General features: G+C 38.9%; 1 protein-coding gene across 3 annotated transcripts in view; it reads left to right on the top strand.

Moving 5' to 3' along the window:
- dock10 (dedicator of cytokinesis 10) overlaps positions 1-14,776 on the top strand; it is a 94,384-nt gene that overhangs the window by 46,039 nt on the left and 33,569 nt on the right. For all 3 annotated transcript variants that reach the window (XM_042339034.1, XM_042339037.1, XM_042339035.1), the window contains exons 5-19: positions 378-450; positions 866-991; positions 2,440-2,574; positions 3,935-4,130; positions 4,834-4,907; positions 5,342-5,425; positions 6,386-6,541; positions 7,098-7,331; positions 10,270-10,392; positions 10,712-10,794; positions 11,114-11,236; positions 11,334-11,413; positions 12,258-12,445; positions 13,502-13,567; positions 14,232-14,324. In XM_042339034.1, the coding sequence (XP_042194968.1) occupies positions 378-450; positions 866-991; positions 2,440-2,574; positions 3,935-4,130; positions 4,834-4,907; positions 5,342-5,425; positions 6,386-6,541; positions 7,098-7,331; positions 10,270-10,392; positions 10,712-10,794; positions 11,114-11,236; positions 11,334-11,413; positions 12,258-12,445; positions 13,502-13,567; positions 14,232-14,324 (1,834 nt within the window). The remainder of the gene's footprint in view (positions 1-377; positions 451-865; positions 992-2,439; positions 2,575-3,934; positions 4,131-4,833; positions 4,908-5,341; positions 5,426-6,385; positions 6,542-7,097; positions 7,332-10,269; positions 10,393-10,711; positions 10,795-11,113; positions 11,237-11,333; positions 11,414-12,257; positions 12,446-13,501; positions 13,568-14,231; positions 14,325-14,776) is intronic.

Genomic DNA, 14,776 nt, shown 5'->3' with positions numbered 1-14,776 from the left:
AGGTTTTCATTTTCCATTATTTATTTCTCATGGCATAGTCAGCGGAAAGACTTCTGCTGTGAACTGGCACTGACTTAGTGGCAGGGGAATGAAAGTGAGCAACATAAACTACTGTTAGACCAGGGGGAATTGAGTTTCCTCTCATCACAGACAAAATGGTTCAATCCTACAAATCAAATTATTGTACAGAAATATTACGCTTATCTGAATATTTATTATCTGGATACTATTTATTTGTAATGAGAAAGGGATATATGTGAAAAGACTCAAGGCCAGGAACAGGAGACTGTCATTTGAGAAAAGTAACATCAGGTTTGCTGATGCTTGTAAACAGATGTGGGGCATTAATCAGAAAAAAAAATTGTTTATTTTTGTAGAAAAGAGTTTCGACCGGAAAAACTGCCTTCGCACACATTCGAGATTGATCATCACGATGACGAAAAAGATGAGGTAAATCCGTGCTCTGAGATCTGATCTAAAATCTTGTTTGTGTAATCGGTTGCATGCGATTATTAGTTGTTTCTTCTCCACACACACCCCCCCCCCCACTGTTCATATTAAGGACTTGTCCCTATAGTGTTTCTATTATGTGTGTTTCCATGTACAAGTCATTGCACAATGTGGTGCTAAAACCTATGGGTTTCATATTACGTCCATAGGTTAAAAATAGCAAACTCCTTTTTATATGGATTGTGAATTTCTTTTCAATCCATTTTAACAAAAAACCATACAAAAAGATGGCTTTTCTTTCAGCAATCAGTGATGGCTAATGTGAAAAATCGGTAGGAGGAAGGAATGGTTTTAAATATGAATTAATGAAAAATGAAGCAAAATGCTAACATATTTCTGCTTTTATAATTTATAGGATACAACATCTCTATCATCTTCAAAAGGAGGGGGCGGAGGTGGAGGAGGAATAGGAGTTTATAAATCTGGCTGGCTTCATAAAGGGAATTTTAATAGCACTGTGAATAACAGCATCACTGTCCGTGTAAGTCCATGCGTTATTAACATTGGATAACTTGTTTCAAATGTTACAATGTAAAACTCTTATAAATATCATGAGCCGAAAGCAGTAAAAAGCATGAACAAAGCTTCTCATTGATTAACATAGGCTTGGTGAACAAAATAATAGATTCAAGGTTTGGTATGTTTCAGTAATATTTTAATGAATCTTTATGATTCTTTTTTCCTTTTGAATTCACGGAAGCAACAGTATTTCAACTTAATTTAACCTTTGTAAGAAAATGGGTTTCGGGTATTGAATGAAATACAGTGGTTGAAAGCCTTGAGATAATGCAGTTCAATTATTGTGAGCTCAAGGAGTTTTTGTTTATCTAAAGAACTGATGGTAAAGTGGACATTGTTCCAGCTTACAGATGACGTGCTGGATGGGTTAAATTGAAGTCCATGCAGAGTTTGCTGGTCTGAGCCAGGGCAGCATGGGGAGACTGAATTGGCACTTGGCTTCCCCAAGCAAGGGAGGTTCGAATCAACCAGGTTACCTGTTTCTAGTTCATATTGAGCATCGTCTACTGATGGTGAGGAGAAGGAGATTTCAGGTGGAGTCCTGTAGCTCAGTGGTTAGAGCACTCGCTTTGCAAGCGAGAGACCCGAGTTCAATTCCAGGCAGGGCGAAACCTTGGGCAAGTTTCCTTACTCCACACACAGCCTAATAATAATCCCTCCAAAACCAGAAACAATAATAAATTGGTCATTTTCAATCTACGACTGTTTGTGGGACATTGCTGTGCACAATTGGCTGCCGCGTTCGCCCACAAATATACAGTCAATTCACTTTACAGTGTGTTCTGTGAAGCGCTTTGGGACGTCCTCCCATCGTGAAAAGCGCTATATCAGATGCAAGGATTATTATTATTATTATTTGGCTGTGACGCCCTCTACAGTGACAGGCCTGCCAATACTTACTGCCAAGGCTCACATATGAACAATAGTCACTTGTGTGGGGAGCTAGAGGACAACCCAATGCCCTTGGATCTACACTACAGCCAAGAGGAGCCCAGGGATTGGGAGCAGATTATTTCCTCGTGTTTGCCCCAATATGCCAATTGGGGAGAACGTGAGAAAATAATTGGACACACAAAAAAAAATTATTTAAAAAAAAACTACAAAAGTATCCAGTTCAATGGCATTGTGCGAAATGTGCCAATTAAAATAAAGAACCACAATTCTGCTGTAGTAAGCAGCGGAATCGAAAATAAATCATAGATTGTAACCTAAAGATAGTGCAAAAGCACCAATACAGTGTGTATAAAGGTATTCGGATGTAAGATAATCAGAACACTTAAATAATTTTTTTTATAAACGTTCTGGCAAAGATGATTAACGCTCCAGGATTGTGCCCTTTATGTGTTATTCTCAGATGTATAATTGGTTGTGTCCCCACAACACTTACTGACACTCGCTTTCATTCCACAGTCTTTTAAAAGGCGGTATTTCCAGTTAACGCAGTTATCAGATAACTCTTACATTATGAATTTTTACAAAGATGAAAAAATCTCAAAGGAACCAAAGGGTTGTATCTTCTTGGACTCTTGCACTGGAGTTCTGCAGGTAAGTTGACAAACTATTAAAAGAAAATACAATTCTAAAATAAAAGGTTAGTTTGTAGTATATTATTACTGAATGGGGATTATATCCCCTAAGTATCATATCATTGGATTCTCCACAGTGTCAAATGTAATCTGTCACTGTTTAAACTCGTTATCACAGCTTCAGTAATTATTTTCTTACTTTGAATATCTAAAGCAAGCCTAAAGAAACATAAGGAACTACTCTGTACATTGTCCTCGGATGCATTTTTTTCTGTAATTTGGGAGGTCCTCAAGGGTTAACTGAGAGAACGGGAATCTTGTTTGTTGGGACCAGTGTAAAGCTGTGGTCTAGTCAAATCAGCTGTTGCCAAGATAAGTGATAGCAAAGGGACGAGGTGGTGCACTGGGCTGGAACAATGCTTTTCGTCTGCAGATCCTGCAATCCAACTCGAGACAGATGGCATTGCATTGTCTCTCTCAGTAGCCTTGTCTGAACTACAACCGAACAATTCACAGTTTTGAACAACTAGCTAGTTCACAGCAAAATGAACACTGTCATTAAAAAACAGTCTATTGCAGAATAAATCTCCTGCTTTCTGACAGAGGCTTAAAGATGTCTGTGAAGCACTGTGATTAAAATCAAGCCGGTGAGAATGGTGTAATTCAAATCTACCCCCATCACTGTCTAAAATTAATACCCAATAGTCTACGTCACACTTATAATTTGATACCTTCTGGCATATGAACAGAGTCCTGGAAAGAAAATGAGGGTTAAGATGGAGAAAGAGTTTGGATAAGCTTGATCTGAATTGGATGCAATGTCCCAGTGTAAATGGAATATATCTGATAGCTGTGGAGCTACCAAGAGAAATGAAGTCAGGGAAGCTTGATCCAGTTTCCAGTACAAATTACTTCATGGTGGAACTTTGTGGAAATTCATTTGAGACGTATGGAAACTGATATTGTTTTTGGGTGCAAAACTGCCATTTGTGGCTGAGGTAGATAGGAATAATACTCCTAACAAATGGTAGTTATTACTGGAGATATGACCTACCTTTCAAAGTTTGATTTCAGGGACAAAGATGAAAATAAATATGACTCATCAATATTGATTAAATCCCAGTCAATTATGCATTTGAATCTCTGGCTCAGAATGTTACTTAGTAAGGATTATGCTCAACACTATAAAAGGATTAAACTCAAATACCTTCTGCAACAATTAAATCCAGTTCTTCCAATGCAAAGACGATTAATAATATTATAGTGGGTTCTACATATATGCCTTTATGGTCATTTATTTAAAAAATGCGAAGATTGTTTTGCTATTTTATCTCTTGGAAAAAACACTACCTCTCTGCCACATATCTTAACCCTTCCAGAACAGTAAGCTTCGGCGGCATGCCTTTGAGTTAAAGATGAACAGCATGACGTACTTTGTGCTGGCAGCAGACAGTGAGCAGGATATGGATGATTGGATTTCCACCTTAAACAGAATCCTTCAGATTAATCCAGAAGGATCGAATCAGGAAAGAAAAAGTGTGGACCTCACTGACGTCAAACACGGTGAGGCGTTAGGTAAGTTGTCATGATTTAAGCATATTTTGGTTTTCATGAATGTTATTATTATGAGTTCTGCTATGGGTGGTCGTGCTTTCAGCCATAAAAATCTGGAACACTCTTCCTCTATCCCTCCGCCTTGTTCCCCCCAGCCCCTCCCGCCCCCCACCCTCCCCATCTTCGGGTTGCAGCTGCAGACCTTCCTCTTGAAACGTGCCTACAGTCACCTCCACCCTCTGCCCGGCTGGGGTATCATACTCCGCCACTGTCAAACGCGCTGGGATGCTATCCTGCATGAGGTGCGCTGTGTAAATCCAAGTTGTTGTTGAAATCTAATCTTATGCTGCTGAACTACCAGGAGAAACACAGTGTAAATCAAGTTTGGTGATTTTTGTCACAGACACCTGCTAAGATTTTTAAAAACTAAAGGGATTAAGGGATATGGGGATAGGGCGGGTAAATGGAACTAGGTTAGAAGATCAGCCATGATCTTATTAAATGGCGGGGCAGGCTCGAGGGGCCGAATGGCCTACTCCTGCCCCTATTTCTTATGTTCTTGTTTTCGTATAAGATCCATTTGAAGAGGTGATCTCGCCTCCAAATTGTTATTTCATTTCAATCCGGCTTGGCAAGGATAAGTTAAAAGTTTTAATAAAAAGTGATTAGTTCAGTAGCATTGTTAAATTTCAAACGTTTTGATTCTTATTTCAATATTCTACAGAGCGAGAAGCAGCAGATATTGATAGTGATGTAATGGACTCAGCTGAGGATGCCATCAATTCAGAGCTGGCAAAGGTAAACCTGTCTGCAGTTCCTCAGCTCTTTTAATTCTGATCTGCATATTAAATGTACGGTCCCAACCTATACGACTTCTATGAAGTTAAGCGTACTGTATTATACTGCTTTCTGAGCCACACTGTTATAAATCTGTACAACTGTTATGTAGGGAAACTTTTCTGGGACCCTAATGGTCTTTTTGAACCATATTGATGTTGATACCCTTTTATTGAAAGCCCAAGTGAAGGGTTGGGCCCAATAGTATATTAAGTTCTTTATAGCAATGAGTGACAAATAGATCCCAGTGAGAAGGCAGGAAAGAATGAGGAAGTGAGTCCAGGTTAACACCTTGGAAGGAAAAAGAGAGAAATAATAAATAAATATATTAACTAAAAAAAATCCTTATTTTGCATGAAAACTAGATTAAAAAAAACATGTTCTTTTCTATACAGTATATTGAAGAAACAGAAGAGACGATAAGGTTGTCCAGGAACGAAGACAGATTGAATCTCTTTTCACTTGACCCTGATATTCCTGTAAGGAACTACAAAATACACTATATAATGTTTTCAATATAGTCAATCCACTATGCAATGTATTCTGTCAGCACTTTGAGACGTCTCAACAATGCTATAAGGCACTATATCAAAGGCAAGGATTATTGGTCGGGGCTTCAGTCCCTCTGCCCCCACCCTCTGGAACTCCATCCCAAATTCCCTTTGCCTCGCTCCTTCCCTTCCCTGCTTCAAGGCTAGCTTCAAGATCCTCCTCTTCGACAGTGCCTTCGATCACCCTACTACCCCCACCCTCACCACCCTCGACCCTCCCTGATCCCAAACCTTTACCCCCCCGCTCCCCCCACCCCCACCATCCCTGCTTGGGCCCTAATCCCTGACTGTTCAGCGCCTCGGGACGTCCTCCCGACATGAAAGGGGCTTTACAAATGTCATTTTGTATTGTATTATTACTACTGCATATTTTCAGGTGTGCACCAGCTTTAACCCATCCTCTTCCACAATCCCGAGAGGAAAGACCTGCTCCCAGGTCACTGTCAGGGCTGCTTTTAACTGGCCCCGGGCGTGTTAATGATCCAAAATACAACAATACCATCATCTGTCATTGCTTCGTGCCACATGATACAATCATTTCTGCTATACGTAATGGCTTGCCATGTTTTCTTATTCTCGTACGTTCTTTGTATTTATGGCTTTTAAAAAAAGGTCTCATCCACTTCCTCTCAATCTCTTGCACCAATTGCCAACAGGAAACTGAGGCCGGATGTTTAATATGCTTGCATGACAGCCTTACCCAACATGAGACTAATGTCTGTTGAACTTCCATTCTTGCTATTTTTGTACTAATTTTGCGATGCAAACAGACTTTAATCAAAGAAAGACGTCAAGATCTGTTTTTAAAATTATGCAAATCGTTTTTTGCCCCTTGTGATAAGGCGATGTAAAATCTGTAGAACCTGTGAACACCTTGTACCTTTTCAGGCCCTCAAGACACAGAAGTCCGACTATTCCTTAAACGACTTATCAGTGAAGCCTTACGAGGAGAGGCTGGGCAAGCGGATCAGGGTCATGTGCAAGTCTCTCACGTTGAACCTTCAGGCCTGTGTCACTGATCATGAGAGCGGTCAGATAACCAATGTAAGCAATTGCTGTCTTACTATTGAATTAAGCTCGCCGAGAAGCCGTCCCACTCCGAGACTACCTATTGTGGTGCCAATCCACAGAGAAGGCGTTATGTTTGATGCCAAATTATCAATGGGTGTAACTGACCTAATCCCATTCTGATGAACACTTGCTTGAGTTTTTTTCATCTATGCCCAGATGTGATGGCCTCCATAATTGATGGCCCTGCGAGGACTATCTGTCTCACACGTGAATAATGGGCACTTGGGTACAGATTGGCTGCCGATGCTCGTAAAATTGTACCCAGCAAATAGCAGTGACCTCTACAGAAAGGGGAGAAAAGCGGGAGAATAAAAAAAATCTGAATTGAAATATGCAACACAAATATAATACACTATAATCGATACCAATTAAATGTACATCATTTAAGATTTGTTTAAAACAAGTAATGAAATGTACTTGTTGTCTTAAGTACCAGAAATCCAAGCTATAATGCTGAATTGTTAAATATTTAAATAACGTGCCTATTTTGTCACAATCTAAATCTGGAAGCACAATTCTTTTGTTGTAGATTGAGCCATTCTTTATCAGCCTCGCCCTGTTTGACATTCGGGAGAACCGAAAGATATCAGCAGACTTTCACGTGGATTTAAATCATGACAACGTTCGACAGATGATTCCAAGCTCAGCGTCAGTGACAGAAAACGGAGGACAACATTCTCCTGTCAAAACAGTTGTGGAGCAAAAAAACGTGGAGCCTCAGATACAAGGTTTCCACGAAGGATGGTTAGAGTACCCGAAACAGGTAATTAAAACATGCCCGTTTCTCTTTTTATTGGATGCCAGTGAAATGGGAGCAAATTGTTTTTTTTGGATGGAAAGAAAAACAGAGCAGTTGCTTCTAAGTATGTTACGTTGATGTTCAAATCACAATTGGGCCTTTATGTCACTGCTGATTGGTAAAAAACTCATTTGCACCAATCATACAACTCTCCACTTATGTAAAAAAAACAATGCAATGAATTTGCAACTGAGAATCTTGTTTTGTGGATGTTTTGTTGTTTAAAAAANGGATTAAAGGCTGCTCTGTTTGAGTAGCCTTGACAAAACCTCTTGTGGCTTAAGTGCAATGCGATCGCGAGGTTACGAACAAATGCAAGGATTATATATCTCTTATTGCGAACGTATATACCTGATGTGTTCCGAGCTTCAGCTCCAATTCCAGACTGAGAGGAGCTAAAGCATCAATAAAATGAACCACTGATCAGAGAAATTGTTTTGCCATTCCCTTGTGGACTTGTGATAAACAGTTTGCACAGTGAAAATAATCACTGTCTTCTAAATTGAAGACAGTTCAATTGTCTTATTTCCAATTTGCTGTAAACTAAATTGAAAAACTGAGAGCGTAAATGTAATAAATTCTGATACATTTGATATCTAGCTATATAATCAATGACTGGAAGCACACTATGTGGATCATAACAGTGGACCTCCATAACTCATTTAAACTTCATTCTGAAGTAGTATTCTTTCATCCCTGGGACTTGCTCAAATTTAGCCCAGACACAGGCGATAAAGGTCTATTTCTGTCATGTTCTATGAAAGTCAAACGTGAAAAGAATTTTTGCCATTTCTAAAATCAATCCACGACACAAAACATCTTTCAAAGTACAGTTTCATGCTCTCAGGTCTATGTGGCTGAAAAATAGAGACTATAGATATTGCAAATATCATGGTACACTAGTGGAGTGATCTGACAGATACTCTGTCGAGAGAGAGAGAGAGCGAGAGAGAGACCAATTTTGAAGAACTGCATGGAAAAGGATCAGCAGTGCAAGTGGAAACATCTAAGAGCCCAATACTCTGGTTACCAGTCCACAAGTGATTCTTTGTGGAAAGTTGCGACACCCATTTATTCTCAACACCATATTTGTTCTTTATGTATTTATATATTAAATTAGCACAACAACAGGCATTGATTTATAAAGCTCATTATATGTCAGGAGGACTGCTTTGTTTTAAGTCATGCATAAGATTATCTTCGAGCTAGGTCAACTGCATGCAGACCCCGCTTACCTCCCCCTCTAAGAAGGAGAGTCAGACGTTGGCCATTTGAAATCTGACAATCGCGGAGTACTCACAAGCACATGTCCCTTCCCGTTGAGCAATGGTTCCACCAGTTGGAGGTGTGGACCTTAAGCAACGGCTGTCTACCTCTCTGCAAACTAATCAAGCCAATCAAGGTGGATTTCTCTGTCGTAATGTTTACGACATGCATGTAAATAGGCAGCTAATTTCTCTGCAGAGTTTTGTGGCTTACGATGAAGGAGTTTGATTTTCACTCAAGAGTTGGAAGTTCTAGCGGTGGTGGAACTTTTTTTTGTACACCGGCGATGTTCGTTTGGCCGTGATATGAAGCTTTGTCATAAATTCTGGGAGAAAAAAAAACTCTTACAGAAATCCAAACGCAACCGAGTGATTTGTTCCAATTTATTGGCATGTCAGATGGGACAGAATGGAACTGATTGATCTTCGTAACATGTGTGAAATAATTCAACAAACCTTGGCAGATCACACTATCCCCTTTGCATGCTGCATCTGTTAAGATGTTTCGCAAATTTTAGTTGCTCATGGAAACCGACAAAAATGTGGCATTGTTGTTTCAAGAGTCTAGTCGCTTGGACTTGCTGTGGGGTCAGACAGGGGGCTGAACTATTCTTATATCTCTCTGTCATAACTACATGGTTTAACGTGCCTTGGAAGAAGACACCAACTATTTTGCTTTTAGGAAAGTATTGATATCTGCAGTTGGACTAAATTCATGTGTTAAATCCCTTGGAAACTAAGGTGATCTGAATAATTAGTGTCGGATCATTCGGATTCCATTCAGGGACACGGGTTTAAATCTTGGCATTGACTGGCTGTGGAGCTCAGCACAGAATTAGGATACAAGAAAAAGATCACAACTCTCAATGATGAACCCCTTGTTATCTGATGTGGATAGACACAGTCAGAAAGTACTTGCTTTCATGGCTAAAACAGGGCCACATGAGACAGTAGGTCTGTGAAAAGATATAAACTCAGAGTTTGGATAACTTATTACTTTCAAACTTCAACCAGCTGACTTTTTCAGCATTCAGATCGACAGCGTGTTCCTTTTGTGCAACATCAGTGAAATTTACTTTGAGGATATATTTCCAATCATTTTAGAGTTTGTTTTCCTTTTCTTGTACTTGTTAACATTGTAGATTTATTGATTAACTTCACAAATTAACCACTCATCCTTTTGATGGATTTCCTTTGTCAAATAGTTGTTTTTAAATAAAAACTATTTCTTTCGAATCTACGAATTAGAAAATATTTCTAAAATATCTCAAAGTAGCTTGATTTTGAAGTTTTTGGGGGGATTTGGTTGCTTTTCCCAAGTCAGTGCCTAGAGTTGACAGGGTGCTGGCAAGACAGGAACATGACTTGAGCATGATTATAAATGGAAGCATTTATAATGGCTCCACGTGATGAGATGTGGTGGAGACTCAAGTCCATTAACAATCTTCATATTAATGCTTTAGAAAATATGATGCCCTCTCAGTTGGCTCCTCTTTTGATCTAAAGAATGTATCCTGGTTTGATAGATTGAATTTGTCTTTTTTATTGACAAAAATGTAGAATTTATAAGGATTTTGCTTAGAAATGCCTCTGCTGAAATGCATTACATTAATGTCTGATACTAATCTGACAAACAGGCCATTTTCTCTGTATCAAACACACATCCGGATATTGTGCTGGTGGCGAAAATAGAGAAGGTACTAATGGGGAATATTCCTGGCTGTGCTGAACCCTACATCAAGAGCTCAGATTCCAGCAAGGTAACCTCTTTATCCGTATCGTATATTGTACTCACATTGTTTATTGATGCATGGCAGCAAGACGGAAACCTGTTGTTAATTGTTTCTGCATAATAGTTAAACTTTTATATGACCTGAGAACAGTTTCCATTCAGCGGATCATGCCTCCGCTGCAAACTAATTGTTCTGTAATTTGGTTCCATGGAGGAATAGTTAAATATTTAAACTTTAGTTTCATTTTAATGATGGTAATTTAACAGAGGTCATGCTAAAGTGCATGCTAAAGTTATGATAATACGCTCAATATTCAGCTGGTATATTTTCTCGTGCTTTTTCACAGACTGCACAGAAAGTTTTGAAGAATAACAAGCAGTTCTGTAATAAATTGGGCAAATACCGCATGCCGTTTGCCTGGTCAGTAAGGTACGTATTTATCTCTATATACCACCATTTCGCCCGCAAAATATACAGTCAATTCACTTTACGGTATATTTTGTGAAGTGCTTTGAGGTGTCTCGGAAACGTGATAAGCTGCTATATCAAATGCAAGTATTATTATTACAGGCACCAAAGTAATATCCTCTACTCCTTTGGAAATAAATAGAATTTACAATAATGTGAATAAATGATTCGTTCAGTGGCACAAAACCATTGTTTTATTCCACGTGATAATAATAATCCTTGTACCTGGTCATATTTGGTTAAGTGGTTTATTGTTATCTTTTTGCACTTTATTTTTCAGGTCAGTGTTCAAAGACAACCTAGGAACAATAGATCGAGATTCTCGCTTCTCTCCTCTCTTCAGGCAAGAAAGTAACAAGGTTTCTACGGAGGATTTGCTAAAACTAATAACCGAGTTCAAAAGGTATAAGGATATTCAATCCGATATTCTAACGTGAAGGTACTTGAAAGACTGGTTTAATTCTCATCATTGACTCAATTGTGTTTCTTTTTCGTTGTAGAGCTGAGAAAATAACCAAAATACAGACTATTCCTGGCAATCTGGACATAGTGGTGGATTATGTGCCTATTGAACATTTAAGTATGAAATATTTCTGTATATATACATATGTAATATTTTTCTGGAGTTACGTTTGAGTGTACTTGTTCATATATAAAATGCTACAGCAGAGATTAGCATCCATCCCTCAGGAAAGTGCAACATCAACCACTTCTGAACCAGTTAATTTGGAAAAAAATATTGCAGACGTGAAGAAAATTGTGGGTTAAACATTTTCTGTGCCCAATTTATTTGTTTTACTCCAATTTTTCCATGAATTTACAAAAAAGCATTTCTGTGAAACTTATTTGAAAGAAAGAAGGTTTGAAATTCAATATGCAGAGTTCAGAGAATATAGGAATAATGTATGGATTTCCACGTTTCCTGAAATTGTGTCAAATAAACCGTGTTTGAGGATATTCCTTAATGCCACAGGTAACATGACATAAATAAGATATATATTCCCTTTATCTGAAGTGACAGTATCTCTCCATCACAATCTTTCTGAGATCACAAATACGTGAATCATTAATACAAACTCAAATTTACTTAATCATTTCCTTCTGTAAATCTGACTTATGATCAAAATCTGGACCACATTTATTCACTTCTTGGCAATATAAGTAGATTGTTAGTAAAGTTAGTCTTATCACAGACAATGTGCAATATATAAAGTTTCAATGAATTGGAAGAAAAAAACGTTTAATGACTGTATTTCACCTGCAAATACCTCCTTTTAAGGTTATGCTTCAGGCTGGACAAGATTTTGTCTAGTTTGGCTTTATCTGGATGAAGAATGCAGCAGCTGCTGTACTCTAAATGTCAGGTCAGATTTAGTTAGAAATGACAAAAGGTTGAAAAACGACATGTTCTTTAATTCTTTCAGATTGTGTGACATCTTCATACGTATCTGTTAAGCCATTCAAGGACCCAAGCAAAAATGACCCAACCATCGAGGTCGAAGAGTTTGTACAAGAGTCTGCAAAATATTCCCAACCTTACACCGTCTACAAAAACCAAGTTTATATTTACCCCAAACATTTGAAATATGATAGCCAAAAGTGTTTTGCCAAGGTAAGCTACACGATAAAATATTAGCAGAACATGCACTTTTTTTCTTCAGTAATCTCCTTAGTTGATCCCAAAACTATGTTTATTTTTTATCAACAATTAGTTTTACATCTGTGATGGTATTGGAATATTTATCAGCAGAAATTGGAAATAAATGTAGAACATTACATGCATACTGCATTATACGGTTCCATCACATTTGTTTGAAAAGATGTCCATTTCTTTCCTATTTTTCCTTTGGTGCGCTAATAAGAAGCTACTGAACAATTTTAAATGAGTCTTCTTAACAAGACTTCTACAGGCTCCTAATACCAGGAGATGAGGTATAAAAGATTGCCCTTTAGCACAATAACGGTTGTTTCTGGCTTACTGTGACATTGCTTGTCATTGCATGTATAGCCCAGTGTTGTTCATCATTGGTGTATAAGTCGCCCTCAAAATATAATAGCTAGCCTAGAACAAGGAAAGCTATTATTGACTTCACAGCCTAGATATCATTTGTATTGGTAATCTGCACCAATAATTCGTTGCTATTTTCGAGAAGAACAGTTCTTCTCGCTGTGTGTGATACGCATTAGAAGTGGGAAACCTCCATCAGCTGCCCAATGCTGCTGTCACCAGCTCGACAGATGGGCAATTGTGTGTTGAATGTCTCTGTTGACTTTCCAATTTATTTGTGTAACAATTTTCCATTGGGATCTACCGACACTGAATACTATTAAAGAAAGTTACTGCTTCGAAGCTTTTCTGTGGAAAATTGTGCCGAGTCCATATCGTTCTGTCTCACTGCACAATCTGTCTTCACAAATTCCACCAGTCGAAATGTGATTCCCGTCCTACCGGGGTACTCCTGACCCAGAAGCAACTTTACACGTTGGCTGATGTAATTATCGCTTTATATATGATCTAAACACTTTAACGTTATAATAAAGATGTCACCTTCCTGAGGGTTGAGAGGAGGTCAGTGTGAATTGTGGAGAGGTGCTATTCCCATTCCGATCCCACTTTTGTAATTTACGATGCATACAAGATATTTACGCACAGTTCTTCTCCCCCCAGGCAAGAAATATAGCTGTGTGCATTGAATTCAGGAGCTCAGACGACGAAGGAGCGAAACCATTGAAAGTAAGTGTGTCCCAAAATGCCTTGACAGTGAAAAGCACTTTTTTAATGTTCCCACTGCTGAAATTAACGACCTGCTGATCCCAGCAACACTGCTGTTGAGAGGCACTGACTAAAGACCAGCCAAGACCCCACGCATTTGTTGTTTTAAAGAAAAGGAGAGAAATTTGTCGAACTTGCAGCTGTTTCAAAATCACTCGTGGTTGGATCACAGTGCAGTGGTTGAGCTTTGGAAATTGTCACCCGCACAACACATACACATGCACACGCACAAACACACGCACACACACGCAAACACACTCACACACTCACTCACTCCACCGGCTCAGGATGTTGGGTAGCCTGGGAATGAAACAGGAGAATTTATATCCTCTCAAAGATCAAATTTGTATCTTCACAGTACAGGGTCAGTTAAGCAGTAAATCACAATATTTCTCATTTGCCTTTGAATGTTCCTGAGTTATAATTTATTGGGGGGCATTTTATGTCTAAAAGCCTCTTGCACCGTAGGGAACTTTGATGTCAACAGAGACAGTAGAAAATCAGATGCAGTGATGCGCTGAGGCAGATGAGACCGGGATGATTGTCCGTCGAGCATTTGTTCCTTTGTGTCCGTGTTTTCGCCCAAGCTGTTCTTTATTGCTCTTTTCTTTTCTTTCCCTAACAGTGCATTTATGGCAAAGCAGGAGTGCCACTGTTCACCACTGCAGCGCACACAGCAGTTCTACATCATTCACATAACCCGGATTTTTACGATGAGGTATTTTCATTTCACAAGCACCCGCAAAAGTCTGTGATTAACATGCAAATCACCTCACGTGCAGGCGAAAGAACTGAAATGCATCTGCTCAGTCGAGGCTCAATCGAATGCACTGACCGACCGACTGACTGCAGCCGATTCAGCTGAACTGAGATGCCTTTTGCAGCTCGTGGCTAAACTCCCGAGTGTAAAATCTACCCTATATTTTGTATATTCATGTAAAGAATTGGGTTCCGATTAACATATGGTACAGCATCCAAATTATTTTCTCACTCTGATTGTGTGCAATCATTCGAATTTCAATATTTGCTACTAAAATTCCATAATGTGGTACATTCTACAGTGTATATCTATTCTTTAGAAGGTTGAAAAATCCTTTATAGTAGTTCCCTTTAGTCTGTTTTGGGCTATGTAGTCCCAGGGGGATGGCTAAGAGGACACTTAGAACCATA

Source organism: Callorhinchus milii, unplaced genomic scaffold, assembly GCF_018977255.1.
Source record: "Callorhinchus milii isolate IMCB2004 unplaced genomic scaffold, IMCB_Cmil_1.0 Scaffold11, whole genome shotgun sequence".
In the NCBI taxonomy this organism is placed as follows: domain Eukaryota; kingdom Metazoa; phylum Chordata; class Chondrichthyes; order Chimaeriformes; family Callorhinchidae; genus Callorhinchus; species Callorhinchus milii.
The sequence above is the reverse complement of the archived record's forward strand: the minus strand, read 5'-3'. Positions and strand labels throughout refer to the sequence as shown.